This window comes from Eleutherodactylus coqui, chromosome 5 (assembly GCF_035609145.1).
Source record: "Eleutherodactylus coqui strain aEleCoq1 chromosome 5, aEleCoq1.hap1, whole genome shotgun sequence".
Classification (NCBI taxonomy): domain Eukaryota; kingdom Metazoa; phylum Chordata; class Amphibia; order Anura; family Eleutherodactylidae; genus Eleutherodactylus; species Eleutherodactylus coqui.
Genome location: NC_089841.1, coordinates 7567932 through 7588411, shown reverse-complemented (window position 1 = coordinate 7588411; position 20480 = coordinate 7567932). Strand labels below are relative to the sequence as shown.

Genomic DNA, 20480 nt, shown 5'->3' with positions numbered 1-20480 from the left:
AGTCTTCATTCATTTGTGTGCTGTACAAAAAAAACCCAAGTTTTTAAATTGACACAACTGCCAAAAAATGAAAATTGTAATTTTTACCTTCTGCTTTGCTTAGATTTATTCAAAAATTGTAGGGTAAAAATACACAGTACACCCCTAGATGAACACGTTAAGGGGTCTAGTTTTCAAAATGGGGTCATTTGTGGGGGTTCTGTCGTTTTGGCCGCTCAAGAGCTCTACAAGTGGGAAATGGGGCCTAAATCACCTTCATGCTAAATTTCAGTTGTGAAAGCCACCAACTACTCCTTACATTTTGGGCCCCTTTGTGCATCCAGACAAAAGATTAGGGCCACAATGGGGATGTCTCTGAACACGGGACAAACAGGGGTATCCATTTTGGGGTGCAAGTCTTCATTCATGTGTGTGCTGTACAAAAAAAGCTGTTTTTAAAATGACAGAATTGCCAAAAAACCGAAAATCACAATTTTTTCCTTTGCTTGAATTCATTCAAAAACTGTGGGGGTCAAAACAGGGAGTACACCCCTAGATGTATTCGTTAAGGGGTCAAGTTTTCAAAATGGGGTCATTTGTGGGGGTTCTCTATGGTTTTGGCCGCTCAAGAGCTCTACAAGTGTGCTATGGGGCCTAAAGGCCTTCAAGCAAAATTTATGTTCTGAAAGACACTGACTACTCCTTTCGTTTTGGGCCCCGTTGTGCATCCAGATATAAGATTAGGGCCACGGGAGAAACAGAGGTATCCATTTTGGGGTGTCAATCCTCATTTTCATGTGCACTATAGGAAAAAATAATGTCTTTAAAATTACATATTTGCAAAAATATGAAATTTTATTTTTTCTCCTCTAAATTGAATTAATTCCTGAAAAAAAAAAACGTGGGGTCAAAATACTAATGACACCCCTCAGTAAATACATTAAGGGTTGTAGTTTTTAAAATGGGTTCATTTGGGGGGTATCTATCATTCTGACACTCACGAGCCTTTGCAAACTTGGCTTGGTGCCGGAAAATAAAGTGTTCCTCAAAATGCTGGAAAGTATTTTGTACGTCATCTAAATGGTTAAAAAAAAAAAAAAAAAAAAAAAAAGTTTTTCAAATGTGTGTCCAGAATAAAGTAAACAGATGGAAATCTATATCCTATCAAAAATCTGTACCGGATGTTCACACATATTTGAGATATTACAGTTGAAAATGTGAAAAAAAGACAATTTTTCCAAAATATTTCCAATATTGTCACTTTTAATAAATATACAAAAATTCTATCAGTCTATTTTTACAACCTAAATGAAGTACAACATGTGGCGAAAAAAACAATGTCAGAGTCACTGGGATATGCAAAGCCTTTACGGAGTTATGCTATGTTGAACGACATGTCAGATTTCCAAAATTTGGCTGAGTCACTAAGGGGTTAAATCCATAATGGACCATCGTTTCTCTTTACTTAGTTGAGTAGTTCTTGCCATTATGTGGATTACAACAGTAGTTGAATAGGGCTAAACACAACTGATGATCTAAAAACATTAAAGAAGGCAGGAAATTCCACAAATTAATTCTTGAGAATGCACACCTGTCCAGGTGACGCCCTCATGAAGACGACTGAGAGAATGCCAAGACTGCACAAAGCGGTCATCAAAGCATAAGGGGGCTACTATTAAGAATTTACAATATAAAACATATTTTGATTTAGCACTTTTTTGTTTACTACTTAAATCCATGTGTGTTCCTTCATAGTTCTTACGTCTTCAATATGAATCTACAATATATTGTGGAGAATTAAAAAAAACTAACCATCGAATGAAAAGATGCGTCCAGACTGTTCACTGATACCTTTGTACTGATTATTGGACCTATTATTTTATTACCCTCCTTCCCCCTGCCCTCTTTTGATGTTCCCTTGTCTGCATCTACTCCTCTCCCTCTATCCTCCAAGTGGCTGTCATCTACCGCCCACCAGGCCTTGCCACCGCCTTCCACAAGCACTTTACCCCCAGGCTCTTACACTTCCTGTCCACCAATATCCTTACCATCATCATGGACAACTTCAACATCCCCATTGACATATCCCACTCAGCTACCTCCAGACTCCTTATATCCACAATACTTGTCATCTCTGATGAAAGCCATGGAGGATATCACGTAAGTAAATTTGGCTTCTGTCCATAAAATAAGCCCACTCATTGGCTGTGATTCCTGTGACGAACAGGATGTGTTAATTTTTTTGCTCTTATGATATGTCCCACATTCCAAACCAGAATCTGGTTTCTTCTGTGTGAATTTTCTGATGAGTTTCGAAATGTATTTTCCACATATAGAATATCAAAACGATTTTTCTTGCGTGTGACTTTTCACGTGATATGTAAGATGGGCTTTACTAATAAAACACTTCCCACATTGTGTACATGAATACGGCTTCTCTCCTGTGTGAATTCTCTCATGTGTAACAAGATTTGATTTTTCTTTAAAGCACTTCCCACATTCTGTACATGAATACGGCTTCTCTCCTGTGTGACGTCTCTCATGTTTAGCTAGTTCTGATTTATTTACGAAACATTTCCCACATTCTGAACATGAATACGGCTTCTCTCCTTTGTGAATTCTTTCATGTATAGAAAGAGTTGATTTCCTTGTAAAACATTTCCCACATTCTGAACATGAATAGGGCTTCTCTCCGGTGTGCATTCTCTTATGCTGATGAAGACATAATTTATACCTAAAACTTTTCCCACATTCTGAGCAGGTGAACGGCCGCTCTCCTGTGTGAATTCTTTTATGTATAAAAAGACTGGACTTTCTTGTAAAATGATTTCCACATAAATCACACTGAAACCTTTCGCCCCCTTCCAGACCTTTACTTGGGGTAACAATCTGTGGTCGGTGAGGAGAAGGTCCCTTCTGATTAGGGAGATTAGAAGACAAATGTGAACTATGAAGTCCTGGAGGTACATCAAGGGTAATGAGGTTTCCTCTTGTAGAGAGCTGCGGGATATCTTCACCTTTTACTTCATTATTGACCAATAGCCTGACATTTGCCTCGGAGCGATTTTCTGTTAGGATTAAGAACAGATTCTGTGATTTTTTTTCTCTCTAAACCACAAAATAAGAAACGTATAACAGTATCAGCCTGCAGACACACCTACAGTGTATGAGGAAGTCTGAGCTGCAGGTATCCTTTAATGAACCCAGAAGTGGATCCAGCAGGAGGGAGCAGCACGAGTCCTTCCTTTATAGTTTACATGATTTTTTTAATCCAACTCTAGTTTTCACTCAAAACTTTGCATCAAAACCGGCTTTGTGTGAGTCCAGCCTTATTACAGCGGGTCTTCAGGATATAGAGAGTGAATTCAGGCTGCTCTAAGGGAAAAGAAGGTCCTATGAAGACCTCAAGGCCCTTTTACACAGAATGCTTACTGTGAAAGTAATCGTTAAATCGTGCGAAACTTAATAATTGATCAGTGTAAACAGGGCCAAAGATAGAACAATTAAAAATACATCATTCACGTATTCTTTTTATGCACATGTAAGAAATTCATAGTTACTTGGTATAAACAGGCAGCTATCAATCTATGAACAACTGCCTGTTTACTTTAGGCTGCATTCAGACGACCGTATATCAGCCGGGTATTCACGCTCGGCCGATATACGGCATCCCTCTCTGCAGAGGGAGGAGGCTGGAAGAGCTGGGAGTAGAGCACTGAGCTCCCACCCCCTCACCACCATTTGCAATGGGAAGGGCGGGGCGGAGCCAAGTCACATAATTTAGCTCCACCCCTGCCCCGCCTCCTCTCATTGCAAACAGTGCAGAGGGATGGAGAGGAGTCGGGAGCTCAGAGCACTGCTCCTGGCTCTTCCAGCCTCCTCCCCCTGCAGAGAGGGACGCCGTATATCGGCTGGGTGTGAATACCCGGCCGATATACGGTCGTCTGAAGGCAGCCTCAAGTTGAGGTTGACGTCTTCGTTCAGTGAGCGCTATGCAATAAGACATGAAACCTCTCTAAATTTGGTGTTATTTTAATGACCTGTAAAATTTAAAAAAAAGTTATAATCGTTATACTGTCACACATTGAGAAACAAATCCCCCGAAACAATGGTGAAATAGCTTTTTTCCCCCACTGCCATTCTGCTAAAAAGTAATAAAAGTTATTCGATATATTGAACTTGTCCCACAACATACAAGATGCCATATAACTACACTGATCAGAAAAATACAGCTAGTATGCTGGAACACAAAAAAGGGAAGGAGTTATTGGTTCTTAAGGCTAAAGTTAGTTACGTCATTAAGGGGTTAAAAAAGCAATAAGGCTAATCGAGTTCTGTGCCAGATATACTTCCATTAAAATTAAAACTCTACAATAAAAATATGACAATTTTGGGAAGGTTGTTCCAATTTTAATGTGACTGTTCGGGGGTGTCACAGTCTAAGGACCCTTTTACCCGGGCCGATAAATCGTGTTATAGTTGATGTAAATGTCGCCGACTGAACCAGAAAATAATTCATTTGCTTCTCGTTTGCTGTTCAGTTTCTACATGTAGAAATCTGAACGACGGATTGGCCCGTGTGAACAGGCAGTATCAATTATGATCGACTACCTGTTTACGGTGAATGGAGGAGGGCGGCCCGGAATGATCCCCGGTTGGCTCCGCCTCCATTCACTGAGTGATGCTTGTTCCTGTGTAGAAGTACTGGAACGATTATTGCTGGGACGACCTGTAGAGCATCTGCGCCCGAAAGATCGTTCCATGTAAAAGGGCCCTTATAAAAGTTTTTAAAAACTTCCAACAAACTTAAGTGATAAAACGAGGAGGCAGACGTGTTCACCGAGCACTGAGCCCATGCAACTGCTTCCAGCATTGTCCAGAGAAGTGTATAGGTAGTCTGTGGAATCTGTACACCGCTCGCTGAGGACAGCCCAATGAGCACAGCACTTCTACCTGTTTGTTTTAGCGGCCGGTGGAGATCTCGGCATCTGGACCCCCATTAATCAAATCTTCTGACAGGTTATCATGACATATCAGAAGTCTTTAAAACATTTAGTAACACTTTAAAGGGATTGTCCCACTTCTAGCTGTTTTGCTGCAAGCAGCTCTACACATTGTGCCGTTGTCCGGGCTGGTACTGTAGGCTGAGTCCAGTTCAAGTGAATAGAACTCAGCCTGCAGTACCAATCTGGGCCACTGTGCAATGTATGGAGCTGTCTGCTTCCTGCAACAAAACAGTTAGAAGCAGGAAAAGACATATTCCAAGAGAGCTTAAATTCTAGATTATAATGTAGAGTTAATAATCTGCTTGCTATTGCATCTTAAAAGGGATTCTCTAATCAGATTCATGCTGCCCAAACTGCGTGCTCTCGGGTGCCTGTTGCCTCCATGCTGTGTGCACTCGGGTGCCTGCTGTCCTTGTCATCCTCAGAGGTGACAGAGCATTCTCTTTCTAGTAACATGGGTTGAATACCCCGCCTCCAGCAAGATAATGCTGTGATTGGCTCAGGACTGCAGCCTCACCCAATCACAGCTGGCGCTCGATGAGTCAATCACAACCATTCAATGTTGTAATTCACTGAATGATCGAGCGCCAGCTTTGATTGGATAACAAGCGCTGCTAGCTCAGCCAATCACAGCACTTGCCTACTGGAGGGGGGGTATTCCACCAGGAAGAGAGTGCTGTCAGTGTGAAGGACACAGCAGCCGTCAGCAGCGCCGGAGACCAGTGTGAGGCATCGGGATGCCGCCAGAAAGCTGAGTATTGCTGTGCTTTTTTTTCATGTAGTATAGCTAGGGCTTATTTTCAGGGGAGAGCTTATATTTCAAGCCCCCATCCCCTCCAAAAATCAGGGTAGGGTTTATTATTATTGGGGTAGGTCTTATTTTGGGGTAAACATGGTATATTGTTTCCCCAAAACTTTTATTAAACTTTTTTTTTTTTTGAGGGTGGAATAGAAAAATGTCCCCATTGCCTTTCTTTCCGGTGGTCAGTATACAGCATAAACCCCATGCTAACTGTGATCCGTCAATCACCACCACTATGGGGTTGGCACATTTATAGTTTCTTCATATTTTTTTTCCACAACAGATTCACCCTTTCAATTTCAACTGTGGATCAGCATCACAATACATGTCCAAATCAGCAGCAGTGCGGCACTATTTGATGCAGTATTTGATGCAGTATTTGATGTGGACTGTAACTTAGATTTCCACAGCGGAAAATCTGCACCAATTCTGCCCTGTGTGAACGTACCCCAGGAAATGAACTGAAGGGACAGGCAGCCTCAGCTCTGGTGGAGCCGCCCCGGCATGAAGGGACAGGCAGCCTCAGCTCTGGTGGAGCCGCCCCGGCATGAAGTGACAGGCAGCCTCAGCTCTGGTGGAGCCGCCCTAGCATGAAGTGACAGGCAGCCTCAGCTCTGGTGGAGCCGCCCCGGCATGAAGTGACAGGCAGCCTCAGCTCTGGTGGAGCCGCCCCGGCATGAAGTGACAGGCAGCCTCAGCTCTGGTGGAGCCGCCCCGGCATGAAGTGACAGGCAGCCTCAGCTCTGGTGGAGCCGCCCCGGCATGAAGGGACAGGCAGCCTCAGCTCTGGTGGAGCCGTCCCAGCATGAAGTGGCAGGCAGCCTCAGCTCTGGTGGAGCCGCCCCGGCATGAAGGGACAGGCAGCCTCAGCTCTGGTGGAGCCGTCCCAGCATGAAGTGGCAGGCAGCCTCAGCTCTGGTGGAGCCGCCCCGGCATGAAGGGACAGGCAGCCTCAGCTCTGGTGGAGCCGCCCCGGCATGAAGGGACAGGCAGCCTCAGCTCTGGTGGAGCCGCCCCGGCATGAAGGGACAGGCAGCCTCAGCTCTGGTGGAGCCGCCCCGGCATGAAGTGGCAGGCAGCCTCAGCTCTGGTGGAGCCGCCCCGGCATTAAGTGGCAGGCAGCCTCAGCTCTGGTGGAGCCGCCCCGGCATGAAGTGACAGGCAGCCTCAGCTCTGGTGGAGCCGCCCCGGCATGAAGTGACAGGCAGCCTCAGCTCTGGTGGAGCCGCCCCGGCATGAAGTGACAGGCAGCCTCAGCTCTGGTGGAGCCGCCCCGGCATGAAGTGACAGGCAGCCTCAGCTCTGGTGGAGCCGCCCCGGCATGAAGTGACAGGCAGCCTCAGCTCTGGTGGAGCCGTCCCGGCATGAAGTGGCAGGCAGCCTCAGCTCTGGTGGAGCCGCCCCGGCATGAAGTGGCAGGCAGCCTCAGCTCTGGTGGAGCCGCCCCGGCATGAAGGGACAGGCAGCCTCAGCTCTGGTGGAGCCGCCCCGGCATGAAGTGGCAGGCAGCCTCAGCTCTGGTGGAGCCGCCCCGGCATGAAGTGACAGGCAGCCTCAGCTCTGGTGGAGCCGCCCCGGCATGAAGTGACAGGCAGCCTCAGCTCTGGTGGAGCCGTCCCGGCATGAAGTGGCAGGCAGCCTCAGCTCTGGTGGAGCCGCCCCGGCATGAAGTGGCAGGCAGCCTCAGCTCTGGTGGACCTGCCCGGGCATGAAGTAGCAGGCAGCCTCAGCTTTGGTGGACCCGCCCCGGCACGTTGTGGAGCAGAGATGGCCTTTAAGCTTTGTGTGATACAGAACCAGTGGAAGGTCCAAGAGGCTCATCTGCCATCCACCATCAAGCTCAGAAACAATTATATACTGATAGCCCAAAATTTGCATTTTATGTTCCACAACTCTTGTAGATTCTCCTCTGTTCCCGAATGTCTTGATGGAGAGGTGGCTGATTACAGCACTCAGGGTCTGGGATAGCCTTATATCCTCAGACTGAAGTCTGGAGCCTGGAGAGATCACCATATAAAGCAGACAGCCACCTATATACTGGACAGCATCCCTAACTCCAAGGGGACAGCCGACGGACAAGTATTGCAGTGTACCAACCAAGACATCCTATCAGTAAGAACTATGGACTCTGTAAAAACCAAACTTCTGCTGCTTTCAAACTACTGCAGTTTTTGAAGCTACATACTTTTATCTCGCTGCACTTACAAGACCAACTAACGAATCTAAGGGTATTAAAACTGCTACAGGGCTGCAGGTATCTATGGTAATAGGCAACAAAATGCTGAGTGTCAGGGCTCAAAGCTGGGTACTCCCATGGTCCAGGCAATGTCTCTCCCTGGTGAGCTGTTCGGCCTGCTGGCCAGCTCCCCTGCACAACCTTGCCCAGTTTCTTGCTCCTGCAACCCAGCTCCTGATTAGCTCCACCCCGCACCCTGATTAGACACTTCATATAAACCTGGCCCTGCACCTCCCTCAGTGTGTGATTATTGTGCTCCCAGCCATAGTCAAGCTCTTATCTGCTGCTCCTCCATACAGATACCTGACATACCTATGTACCGAATTATGGCTTCCCTGACTACGCTGCCTGCTCCTCTGTACCACGAACTGATACCTAACCGCGTACTGACCTCTGGCTTTCCCTGACCACGCTACCAATCCATACCGGTTACAACAAGAGAATCCAACCCTGAACTGGATCGTAATAGTGAGAAAGAGAGATTTCTTAGTACCTGATGATGTGAGGGGCCGGTGGTCGTCCATCATGACGTCCTTGTACAGATCCCGGTGTCCTCCTATATACTCCCACTCCTCCATGGAGAAATAGACGGTGACATCCTGACACCTTATAGGAACCTGACAACAGAATAAGATTTTTTACTCACCATAAAATCTCTTTCTCGTATCGTCATAGGGGGGACACAGCAAAGACCGAGGGATATAGCTACTGCCACTAGGAGGCGGCACGAAGCACAAAAGTGTTAGCTTCCCCGCTGGCTATATCCCTCCCTACCGACGCCCGGCTAATCAGTTTGTATGCCAGCAGTAGGAGCAGCCATGCGGGAACTGAAAAAACAACAATAGTTGGCAATATGACACAAAGGTTCGAACTGCAATGAAAACACAGCACCATGTGCAACTTACAGAACCGGGGTCCTGGTCTTGACAAAACACGGTGTCATATAGAAAGGAAGAAAGAGTGGGTGCTGTGTCCCCCAATGACAAGACGAGAAAGAGATTTTACGGTGAGTAAAAATCTTCTTTTCTTGGTCATGTCATTGGGGGACACAGCAAAGACCATGGGACGTCCCACAGCAGTCCCCGGTATCACGAATAAAAAATGCGTCGGAATGACGAAGTCTGTTCCAAATAGATCTTCAGAGCTTGAAGTAGGTCTAAAGCGTGCAGAGCCTGTCCCCTTGGGTGGGCTGCCACCAGATAGAGCGATGGCAGCACAAGGTCCTAATTGATATGGAAAGACGACACCACCTTGAAGACGAAAGAAGGAAGCGGACGCAACACAACCCCATCCTGGTGGAACACTTTAAGGGTGGCTTCACCGTGACCTCGGAGACCCTTCGGCCAGCATGAAGGCTACCTTCCAGGACAATAACCGCCATGGTATCCTTGCTAATGGTTCGAATGTAGAGCGTCCAAGACCAGATTCAAATTCCAAGGTGGTAACGAGGAGCGAAACATGGGGGGGGGGGAGCGACTCCCAGCAAGAAAGTGTGCACAGCCGACCTGGATGCCAAGGGGCGCTAAAAAAGGACAGACAAGGCGGAAATTTGTCACTTGAGGAAACTGAGGCTGAGCCCCATCACCAGCCCCTCCTGGAGGAAGGACAGAAGGCGGGTCAAGGAGAACCGCATAAAGGTGAAAACCCCTCCGCTCACACCAAAGGATGAACGCTCTCCACATACGATGATACACCCTCGATGAGGACGGCTTCCTAGCCTTAAACATCGTTTGGATGACTGGGTCCAAAAACACCAGATTTTGTAAGGAACTTACCTAAAATCTCTTTCCCACCTGTATCATTGGAGGACATGGCTTCGACCCCGAGACGTTCAAGAGCAGTACCCAAGGGGTGGGAATATATAAAAAGCCGCATGTGTAAAGAAGCGATATCAGCTCTTTAACCGCAAATAGGTGCCTAGGCATCCCGCATGCTAAAAAGAGGGCCCGAGAACCAGCCCACCACCGAGAAAAAGGGGGCTCCCAACTAAGAGCTTCCAATGAGACACTCCTTCTGGAAATATGTGCTGTAACACAGCCTGAACATATGGTGTCTGTGGCCCAGTAACCCTGCACTGCTGCGAAGCGGCGCCAGTGCGAGGAAACCACCACGGAACAGCAAGACTCCATCAGTGTTAGGAGCAACAGCGGAGCGCCAGGGAGACCGAAGAACCTCCGCCAATAGCGCATCCTGCTTAGTAGAGACGAGCAGACGGGTGAGCCGAACGTGACATTAGCACCATCAGAAAGAGGGGATGGAACTAAAGAGCTGAGGCCCCTGGACAGGTGACCTAATTACCGGATGTGAGCTCCGCTGGTCTTTTCGCAAAATCCTCCGGAGTCGGGAGGGCGAGTGCTAAGAATTGAAAACAGTATTAGTGCATACCATCTCACGGTCTCCCGCTAACAATCCCGCAGGAGGTAATAGTGCAGGACGATCGCAGCGTGCTAACTCCGTCTGATTAAATGCTTTGTCTCTCCGACGGCGCTCTTACCTGCGTAGGAAGGCTACGTGGAGAGATGCTGTAGGAGCGAAGTCGCAGACCGCTCTGACTATAGATTACTCCCAACGGCAGCAGCCCTGACATGCCTAATAAGGGAGAATGCGAGGCTCATTCAACATGAGTGACCCACGTCCGCATTGACACGGCTGCCTGAGCCTGCCGCCCCAGTCCTCCTAGAAAGCAACGGATGCTGGTTTGGTTGCGAGGCCGCCAGGAGAAGGACCGGGCCCATAGTGATTAAGCATGTCAGAGCAGACCAGAGGGGAGCTGGTAGATGGATCTACCGCCCCCCAGGCCCCCTGTTGGAGGAGGAACCCCCCAGCCTACCACTATACTTAGATAAGAGGAGATATCCTGACTGGATGTCAATCCCACCTAGCGGCAAGAGTGCACATAGTATGCGGCTCCGGGCGGCGCGGCCCGTGTCTACTGCTGTAAGTGAGGAAAGGGCTAAAGCTGCCTGCAAGGACAGTGCAGACGGGCCACCTACATACGACTGCCCCGGAGGAGAACCAGCACACACTGACAAGGAGCTCCCTTGGCTGACTGCTGCCCCAGCCCAACCAACCCCACCCGGCCAGCCCTACCAACCCCACCCGGCCAGCCCTACCAACCCCACCCGGCCAGCCCTACCAACCCCACCCGGCCAGCCCTACCAACCCCACCCGGCCAGCCCTACCAACCCCACCCGGCCAGCCCTACCAACCCCACCCGGCCAGCCCTACCAACCCCACCCGGCCAGCCCTACCAACCCCACCCGGCCAGCCCTACCAACCCCACCCGGCCAGCCCTACCAACCCCACCTGGCCAGCCCTACCAACCCCACCTGGCCAGCCCTACCAACCCCACCTGGCCAGCCCTACCAACCCCACCCGGCCAGCCCTACCAGCCCCACCCGGCCAGCCCTACCAACCCCACCCGGCCAGCCCTACCAACCCCACCCGGCCAGCCCTACCAACCCCACCCGGCCAGCCCTACCAACCCCACCCGGCCAGCCCTACCAACCCCACCCGGCCAGCCCTACCAACCCCACCCGGCCAGCCGAGCCTCTAAGACACAGCAGATCCCATCAGCAAGCTCTAATATGGCCCAAAGCGGCCAGTGAAGGCGTAACACAACACACTGCGTGGCGGCAAATACCCCATGCAATAAATACACAGCCTGTCAACAGCGTGACCCAGGAGGCAACCATGAACAGGACAGAGCAGCTGGCGGGTCCTAGTGCCCTTGGGGTCAGCCAGCCATCACTTCCAGCAGAGCACTCACCCCAAACATTGCCTGCCCTGCGCGGGGAGGGGATGCTGATCCGGACAAATGGGGGTGCTCTATGGCTGGCAGGACAAACGCAGGAGTACCCGAGTGGTCCTCCTTTTTCCAGGCCGACAACAGAAGGATTGTTCGACTTCTGTTCGCCTCCTCGGTTGGGTTAAAAGAGAGCGTTAAACCTCCCCGTTAGCCCTGGCCCATCCATTCAGCCCTTGCGGGCGAGACCATCCGCCTCCTACGGACACTAAGCTGAAAACTGATTAGCAGGGCGTCAGCAGGGAGAGATATAGCCAGCAGGCGGAGCTAACACTTTTGTGCTTAGTGTCGCCTTCTAGTGGCAGTAGCTATAATCCCACAGTCTTTGCTGTGTCCCCCAATGACACGACCGAGAAATATAGTCATCACCCAGACCCTCCTGTTACTGTATAATGTCCCCCACATTCCCCGCAGCGTCACCTCTCCGGTCAGCAGCTCCGTCATCTTCTTGGTGAGCTCTAGGATCTTCTCCTTATTGGTCAGGGGGTGCGGGGGAGGCTCAGTGATGGGGCCCGGGGTCCGGCTCCATCCTCCTGACTCCTGGAGATGGATGATGGGAGTCACAGAGTCACCGGATGTCTTCACTGCGGTGTAATCCTGTGGATGATGAGACACTCAGGAGACTTAAAAACAGTTGGTGTGTGTGGGGTGGGGGCATATATCTATATTACTCCCCAAATCTGCACCATTCGCAACCTGATTGGTTGTTTTGATTTACTCATTCACGGTGATTGGTTATTTGAGTTGGCCGATACACGGTGATTGGTTGTTTACGTTGGCTCGTGTAGAAGTGGGGAACAACAGCCTAATATACGGGATGGGGAGGGGGAGGTATTAGACCATCGGTCACTTCTGTGGAGTATAACAGTAGAAGATGTGGTGCAGATACTTTTGAATAGTGGGGATTAACGGGTCGGGTCACAATAGAGGGACGTGGATCCTGTGCATAGACAAATGTACTATAGCCTAAACCAGAGACTGGCGGACATTGTAGTTCAGATCCACGCCCGCTCACAGAGGATGGGATATTCTGGCTAATGGACAGCTAAAGACATGACAGATTTATTAAGGGGTGTGCGACTCTCTGTAACCGTCCCATCAGACTCCAGGGCGAGTAGGATTAAGGCTGCCAAAGGAAACGCCAGACTTATCAAACCTCTTCCATCATTCCGCAGTCAGTAGAAAGCGAGAGATTGTGATCCGTCTCTTTAGAGCGCTCGAGTCACACCTCACCTGTAATACAGACTGAACTTACAGAGACCTCAATCAGACGGAACGGGGCGAGAGACGAGAGACAAAGTGGTGGAAGCACAGCAGTCATTGGGAGAAAGAGAGCTTAAAGGGGTTTGTCCGGGAATACTAAAACCGGTCTGGTGTTGTTCCAGAAACGCCGCATCTCTATAATACAATAATTGGTATTGTAGTTCATGTTAAATAGGACTCCTTATGTGAACATAATAAACAGAGACATACTTGCCCCTCTGCGGCCCTGGGGATTCCTGTGACAGATGATGACATAGGAAATCAGGTGACCGATGCAGCCAATCATATACTGCAGTGTGACCGTCTGTTCTGCTGCCACCAGCGCTATGACGCCAGGAGTTCAAGAACGAGACGCTACGGTGGTCACATGATCTCCGGTGACATCATCTATCACAACGAACCCCGGGGGGCTGCCATATCTCTGTTTATTATTTTCACATGGGGGTCCTACTGAAGTGGGGGGGGTCCTCCAGTAAGCAGACAAGCCCGTTAATTCTGAACATCACATGACAGGTCACGTAGAAGCTGATGATATAGAATTATTGCGCCTGACGGGCCGTTACTGTGATGTGGGGGCTGTCTGTAGGGCGTTAACCCATCAGTCTGGGGGCCATTCTAATTGGCTAGTGAGACCGGACGCACAGTGAAGATGGAGGAGGGAAGGTATATAACAGTCACACCCCCTGAAGGTGCTGATTATAGGACTGCAGTTCAGCTCGATTCACTTCTGATAATAATGGACGACTGACACTGCGCTAATTCTAGATAAACAACAAAGCATTTATTTTCTTGACAAATCCCTTTAATGTGTGCAGCCTGCAGGAACGACGGACGAGGGGGACAAGATGGAAGTCTTTATATATGTTACAGGAGGTGAAATCTAAACATTAATTACTTCGTGCTCCTTGTTCTATAGGACAATCAGAGCAATGGTAGGAAATATTTTACTGAAGGGAAAACTTGCAACAAACTTTCAGCAAATGTTCTTAGGAAATCCAAGGTAAGTGACTATAAACCTATCGGGGAGAAACATATCTGTACTAAGAGGAAAACAAGGCGAACAAGATGGGCCATGTACTCTCCACCTGCCATCATCTTCTATGTCTCTATATAGATATCAGACTAGATGGACCATGTGCTCTCCTCCTGACTCATCTTCTATGTCTCTATATAGATATCAGACTAGATGGACCATATGCTCTCCTCCTGCCATCATCGTCTATGTCTCTATATAGATATCAGACTAGATGGACCATGTGCTCTCCCCCTGCCATCATCTTCTCTGTCTCTATATAGATATCAGACTAGATGGACCATGTGCTCTCCTCCTGACTCATCTTCTATGTCTCTATATAGATATCAGACTAGATGGACCACGTGCTGTCCTCCTGCCATCATCTTCTATGTCTCTATATAGATATCAGACTAGATGGACCATGTGCTCTCCTCCTGCCATCATCTTCTATGTCTCTATATAGATATCAGACTAGATGGACCATGTGCTCTCCTCCTGCCATCATCTTCTATGTCTCTATATAGATATCAGACTAGATGGACCATGTGCTCTCCTCCTGCCATCATCTTCTATGTCTCTATATAGATATCAGATTAGATGGACCATGTGCTCTCCCCCTGCCATCATCTTCTATGTCTCTATATAGATATCAGACTAGATGGACCATGTGCTCTCCCCCTGCCATCATCTTCTCTGTCTCTATATAGATATCAGACTAGATGGACCATGTGCTCTCCTCCTGCGATCATCTTCTCTGTCTCTATATAGATATCAGACTAGATGGACCATGTGCTCTCCCCCTGCCATCATCTTCTATGTCTCTATATAGATATCAGACTAGATGGACCATGTGCTCTCCTCCTGCCATCATCTTCTATGTCTCTATATAGATATCAGACTAGATGGACCATGTGCTCTCCTCCTGACTCATCTTCTATGTCTCTATATAGATATCAGACTAGATGGACCACGTGCTGTCCTCCTGCCATCATCTTCTATCTCTCTATATAGATATCAGACTAGATGGACCATGGGCTCTCCTCCTGCCGTCATCATCTATGTCTCTATATAGATATCAGACTAGATGGACTATGGGCTCTCCTCCTGCCATCATCATTTTCTATTTTCTTGCTTGTTACAATGTGCCTACTTACCGATAGAAACCTAGAGCCGCTCACCTCTCCGGTCAGCAGGTAGATGATCTCCAAGGCGGCGTTCAGTAGGATCTCGGTAATCTCATTCCGCTCCTTGTCCATCCTTGGTGGTCATTCAGGAGAAAACTGGCTGATGTGGAGGATCTCGTCCTGCGGGAACCTTTATGAAGAGAGGAGCGGCTGTAATCATACAGGGGACATCATAGGGGACATACAGAAGTCACTTATAGAGCCCTGAGAGATGCAGGTTCTCCATCACCCCATGGAGTAGAGGAAGATTCCCATCTAGAGGATGCCCCGCGCATGGCTGACAGATGGGGGGGTCTCACGGGATGCCCCGCGCATGGCTGACAGATGGGGGGGGTCTCACGGGATGCCCCGCGCATGGCTGACAGATGGGGGGTCTCACGGGATGCCCCGCGCAAGGCTGACAGATGGGGGGTCTCACGGGATGCCCCGCGCATGGCTGACAGATGGGGGTTTCACAGGATGCTCCACACATGGCTGACAGGTGGGGGTCTCACAGGGCGCCCCACACATGGCTGACAGATGGGGGTCTCACAGGATGCCCCACACATGGCTGATAGATGGGGATCTCACAGGATGCCCCGCACATGGCTGACAGATGGGGGTCTCACAGGACGCCCCACACATGGCTGATAGATGGGGGTCTCACAGGATGCTCCACACATGGCTGACAGATGGGGGTCTCACAGGATGCTCCACACATGGCTGACAGATGGGGGTCTCACAGGATGCCCCACACATGGCTGAGAGATGGGGGCCCATGCCAGGAACTTGCTTGTGAGTGGAGTAGGTTCTCTGACCCCCGTGCCAAAATAGACAGTGAACAGAGAGGTGCTCACGTGTCAGGGCTAATTAGATCTATAAATATTTGGCATTGCTGCCGTGTTGGTGATGTGCACACGGAGTGGGGAACACGGCAAAAGGAAAAATGTGAAAAATGTAAATACATCAGAATTGCTGCTTTCTTTATGATTCTGTGCGTACGAGAGTGTTCTAGTAATGATATACTATTGTGTATATGTTTATTACATCAGCCTAGGCAAACACGGGTGTGTAATATATTCACTTATCTACCTTCTTAGTGACTTGTCAGCATATACAGGTTTGTGTATCTGCTATGCACTGGTATGTATTAGATGCCGGCTCATACTCCCCCATATCCTTCCCCGGCTTAGAATGTCTACAGATAGCAGTTTTTAACCCTCTCCATTTATATAGAAACTACTAGAACAGTGAATACAGAATCTAGTCTCTGGTTCCTAGGAATGACGTATTTAGTAATAACACACCTGAAGGAGTGAAGATATGTTAAACCATTGGCACCTAGAGCCGATCATGAGTTCTTACGATTACGGGGGGGGGGGGGGTATTTCTGATGATACGTAAGTGAACTTGTATATACATTGTCTGCCTTGTAATAAACTCAGAAGAGCATCATTGTCAGATGATACAGACTGTCATGTATCAGTGATTCGGGTACACAACTTCTCATATAATTCGGACCAGGCAATAAAACACTATGAGATCCCTCTGAGGATTTCCCTATCAAGAGTGATGTCAATGAAAAACAAGTCATCCTGCATAACAAGAAAGAGCCCCCTTAGGCCCCCTGCACACGGGCGGAAATTCCGCAGCGGGATTTCCCACAGAATTTCCGCTCGTGCCGCACTGTTTAGGATGGCATTACAAAACGTAATCCTAGGCAGACGGCCGCGATTTGTATGCGTGAAAATGCACGCGGAAAACAAGTGGCGGCATGCTCTATGTCACTCCCAGCACACTGGGTCCGCTCTGCGCAGCAGCCGGCACATCAGAGAGCCGGAGCCATGGGAGCGGGTGAGACCTGCACTGGTCCCTGCAGGCATGCGGGTTGGATCCTGCTGTGAGAATTCTCTTCGGGCATCCGACCCGGCCGTCTGCAAGAGGCCTTATATAGAGCTGCATTAAAATTAAATTGAAACAAAAGTAGCAAGAAGTAATAAGCAGACCCCGGGCGCCCCATCCTCCTCAGCCGGGGTCACACGGGGCAGGCTTTCTGCACAGAAGTTCTGCCGATAATTGTTTTTTTCGGGGTAAAGCAGCCAAGTGGACGGGATTGGCTCCCGGCTCTGCTCAACCTTGTAGCGGTGTGTCGAGGAAATCAGCATGCAGGGCCTGCGGCGGGCATGGAAAGCGGATCACATGACCAGAGCCGACTCATGTGCTCACATTGCCAAGCTGACCACAGGTCTTATATGCCGATATTCTTGGTACAGACTATCCAGACGCTGCTACAGTGATGAGAAGGGAGGACCTAAACCCCCCATCAGAGCCCCCTCAAACCGCAGAGCACACTTTTGGGAAACCCTGGTCTAAAGAAGGAAAAAGGTTCAACTATAAAACTTTGTAGACCCCGACATGCGGCTCCATCTCAGGCAGATCTGTAGATGATGAGAGTTGTGGTGATTAGATGAACGGTCTTGTCACTGGAGGCCCTATTAGTGGTTCCCCCCTTGGCCTATAAGAGGCTCTCGGAGGCTCCTTGTGTGTAGTCACCTCTTCTTCCACTTGTAGAGCTTGTTGGTCACTAGACGCCTCTACAAAGCAGAGAAGAGATTTCACCCCGTTACCAGAGGGGGGCGCATTATTGGGATGTGAGAAGCTGGATGGTCGTATACATGAATTGTCCCCCACCGAATGTTCTGACCAGACTGTTAGGAGGTGTTGGGCCAGTGGACGGGGGCACACAAGGTGACTGGGCTCAGGACGCCCCCTACAGACCACCAGTAGAAAGGAGCGTCTGACCAGACTGTTAGGAGGTGCTGGGACCAGTGGATGGGGGCACACAAGGTGACCGGGCTCAGGACGCCCCCTACAGACCACCAGTAGAGAGGAGCGTCTGACCAGACTATTAGGAGGTGCTGGGATTAGTGGGTATGTGAGGGCACACAAGGTGACCCCCGCCGTCGCCCCCGTACGGCCTCTGCTCCCCGCCGTCGCCCCCGTTACGCGTACGGCCTCTGGACCCCGCCGTCGCCCCCGTTACGCGTACGGCCTCTGGACCCCGCCGTCGCCCCCGTTACGCGTACGGCCTCTGGACCCCGCCGTCGCCCCCGTTACGCGTACGGCCTCTGGACCCCGCCGTCGCCCCCGTTACGCGTACGGCCTCTGGACCCCGCCGTCGCCCCCGTTACGCGTACGGCCTCTGGACCCCGCCGTCGCCCCCGTTACGCGTACGGCCTCTGGACCCCGCCGTCGCCCCCGTTACGCGTACGGCCTCTGGACCCCGCCGTCGCCCCCGTTACGCGTACGGCCTCTGGTCCCGGCTGCCGCCCCCGCTACGCGTACGGCCTCTGGTCCCGGCCGCCGCCCCCGCTACGCGTACGGCCTCTGGTCCCGGCCGCCGCCCCCGCTACGCGTACGGCCTCTGGACCCCGCCTTCGCCCCCGTTACGCGTACGGCCTCTGGACCCCGCCGCCGCCCCCGTTACGCGTACGGCCTCTGGACCCCGCCGCCGCCCCCGTTACGCGTACGGCCTCTGGACCCCGCCGTCGCCCCCGTTACGCGTACGGCCTCTGGACCCCGCCGTCGCCCCCGTTACGCGTACGGCCTCTGGACCCCGCCGTCGCCCCCGTTACGCGTACGGCCTCTGGACCCCGCCGTCGCCCCCGTTACGCGTACGGCCTCTGGTCCCCGCCGTCGCCCCCGTTACGCGTACGGCCTCTGGTCCCCGCCGTCGCCCCCGCTACGCGTACGGCCTCTGGTCCCCGCCGTCGCCCCGTTACATGTATGGCCTCTGGTCCCCGCCGTCGCCCCGTTACATGTATGGCCTCTGATCCCCACAGTTGCCCCTATTATATGTACGGCCCCTGACCCCCACCATCACCTCCGTTTGCAGTCATGTCATGGACGATGAAACTGGAGTGCCTCAGTCCTGCCTTTAGAGCGGCACACTGCCCCCTGCAGGTGTCACGGTCTGGGGGGGTCATGTGCGCACACTGCCCCCTGCAGGTGTCACGGTCTGGGGGGTCATGTGCGCACACTGCCCCCTGCAGGTGTCACGGTCTGGGGGGTCATGTGCGCACACTGCCCCCTGCAGGTGTCACGGTCTGGGGGGTCATGTGCGCACACTGCCCCCTGCTGGTGTGACGGTCTGGGGGGTCATGTGCGCACACTGCCCCCTGCTGGTGTCACGGTCTGGGGGGTCATGTGCGCACACTGCCCCCTGCTGGTGTCACGGTCTGGGGGGTCATGTGCGCACACTGCCCCCTGCTGGTGTGACGGTCTGGGGGGGCCATGTGCGCACACTGCCCCCTGCTGGTGTGACGGTCTGGGGGGTCATGTGCGCACACTGCCCCCTGCTGGTGTGACGGTCTGGGGGGTCATGTGCGCACACTGCCCCCTGCTGGTGTGACGGTCTGGGGGGTCATGTGCGCACACTGCCCCCTGCTGGTGTGACGGTCTGGGGGGTCATGTGCGCACACTGCCCCCTGCAGGTGTGACGGTCTGGGGGGGGGGTCATGTGCGCACACTGCCCCCTGCTGGTGTCACGGTCTGGGGGGTCATGTGCGCACGCTGCCCCCTGCAGGTGTGACGGTCTGGGGGTGATGTGTTCACACTGCCCCCTGCTGGTGTCACGGTCTGAGGGGTCATGTGTGCACACTGCCCCCTACTGGTGTGACGGTCTGGGGGGGGGGGGGGGGGGTCATGTGCGCACACTGCCCCCTACTGGGGGCCATCACATACGACAGTCTGTCCCTCCTCCCACCACTAGGGGGTACAGTGACCGGTCCGCGATGATATGTTCAGGACGTCCTGCAGCCTCCTGGGTTCCTCCAGCAGGTTAATGCTCGGCCGCACGCACGGGGGCCCCAGGAGCCCCCACAGCATGGTCACCCTGCCCGCCACCAGATGGATCACCAGGTCATCCCACGGGCCTCCACCATCTAGAGGAGCGATGAGCCGCAGGACCCCGTGCAGACCTGCAGCCTCCTCACAGACGCACGTGCTCCCACACAAGAGATGTCTAGCGCCCCCAGCGGCTGAACTGTAAACTCATCACTCCCACCCTGCAGACACTTCCGCCGCTCCCGCGCTCACCTGCAGCCGGGATACGCGCGCCAGAGGAGCCCTCAGCAACTAACGGAGAAGGGGAAACTCTGGGGAGGTGGGAGGAGCCAGGAGGAGGAGGAGCCCCGAGCAGGTGGGAGGAGC

The 20480-nt window shown here is 51.4% G+C and overlaps 2 protein-coding genes across 3 annotated transcripts in view; one reads left to right on the top strand and one right to left on the bottom strand.

Annotated features, from left to right (window-relative positions):
• Positions 1-20480, top strand: part of LOC136628679 (uncharacterized) — a 256103-nt gene that overhangs the window by 166235 nt on the left and 69388 nt on the right. The gene's annotated exons all lie outside the window — the stretch shown is intronic.
• On the bottom strand, positions 1270-20434 carry LOC136627295 (zinc finger protein OZF-like). 2 transcript variants are annotated; one of them, XM_066602284.1, is made up of 5 exons: positions 20367-20434; positions 15261-15420; positions 12249-12425; positions 8517-8640; positions 1270-3047 (listed from the first exon to the last, which is right to left on the bottom strand). In XM_066602284.1, the coding sequence occupies exons 2-5, from the start codon at positions 15360-15362 to the stop codon at positions 2320-2322; spliced, it is 1131 nt and encodes a 376-aa protein (XP_066458381.1). In that variant the 5' UTR covers positions 15363-15420; positions 20367-20434; the 3' UTR covers positions 1270-2319. The 2 variants fall into 2 exon arrangements, with proteins under 2 accessions (XP_066458381.1, XP_066458382.1); XM_066602285.1 differs by having other exon boundaries at positions 15285-15420.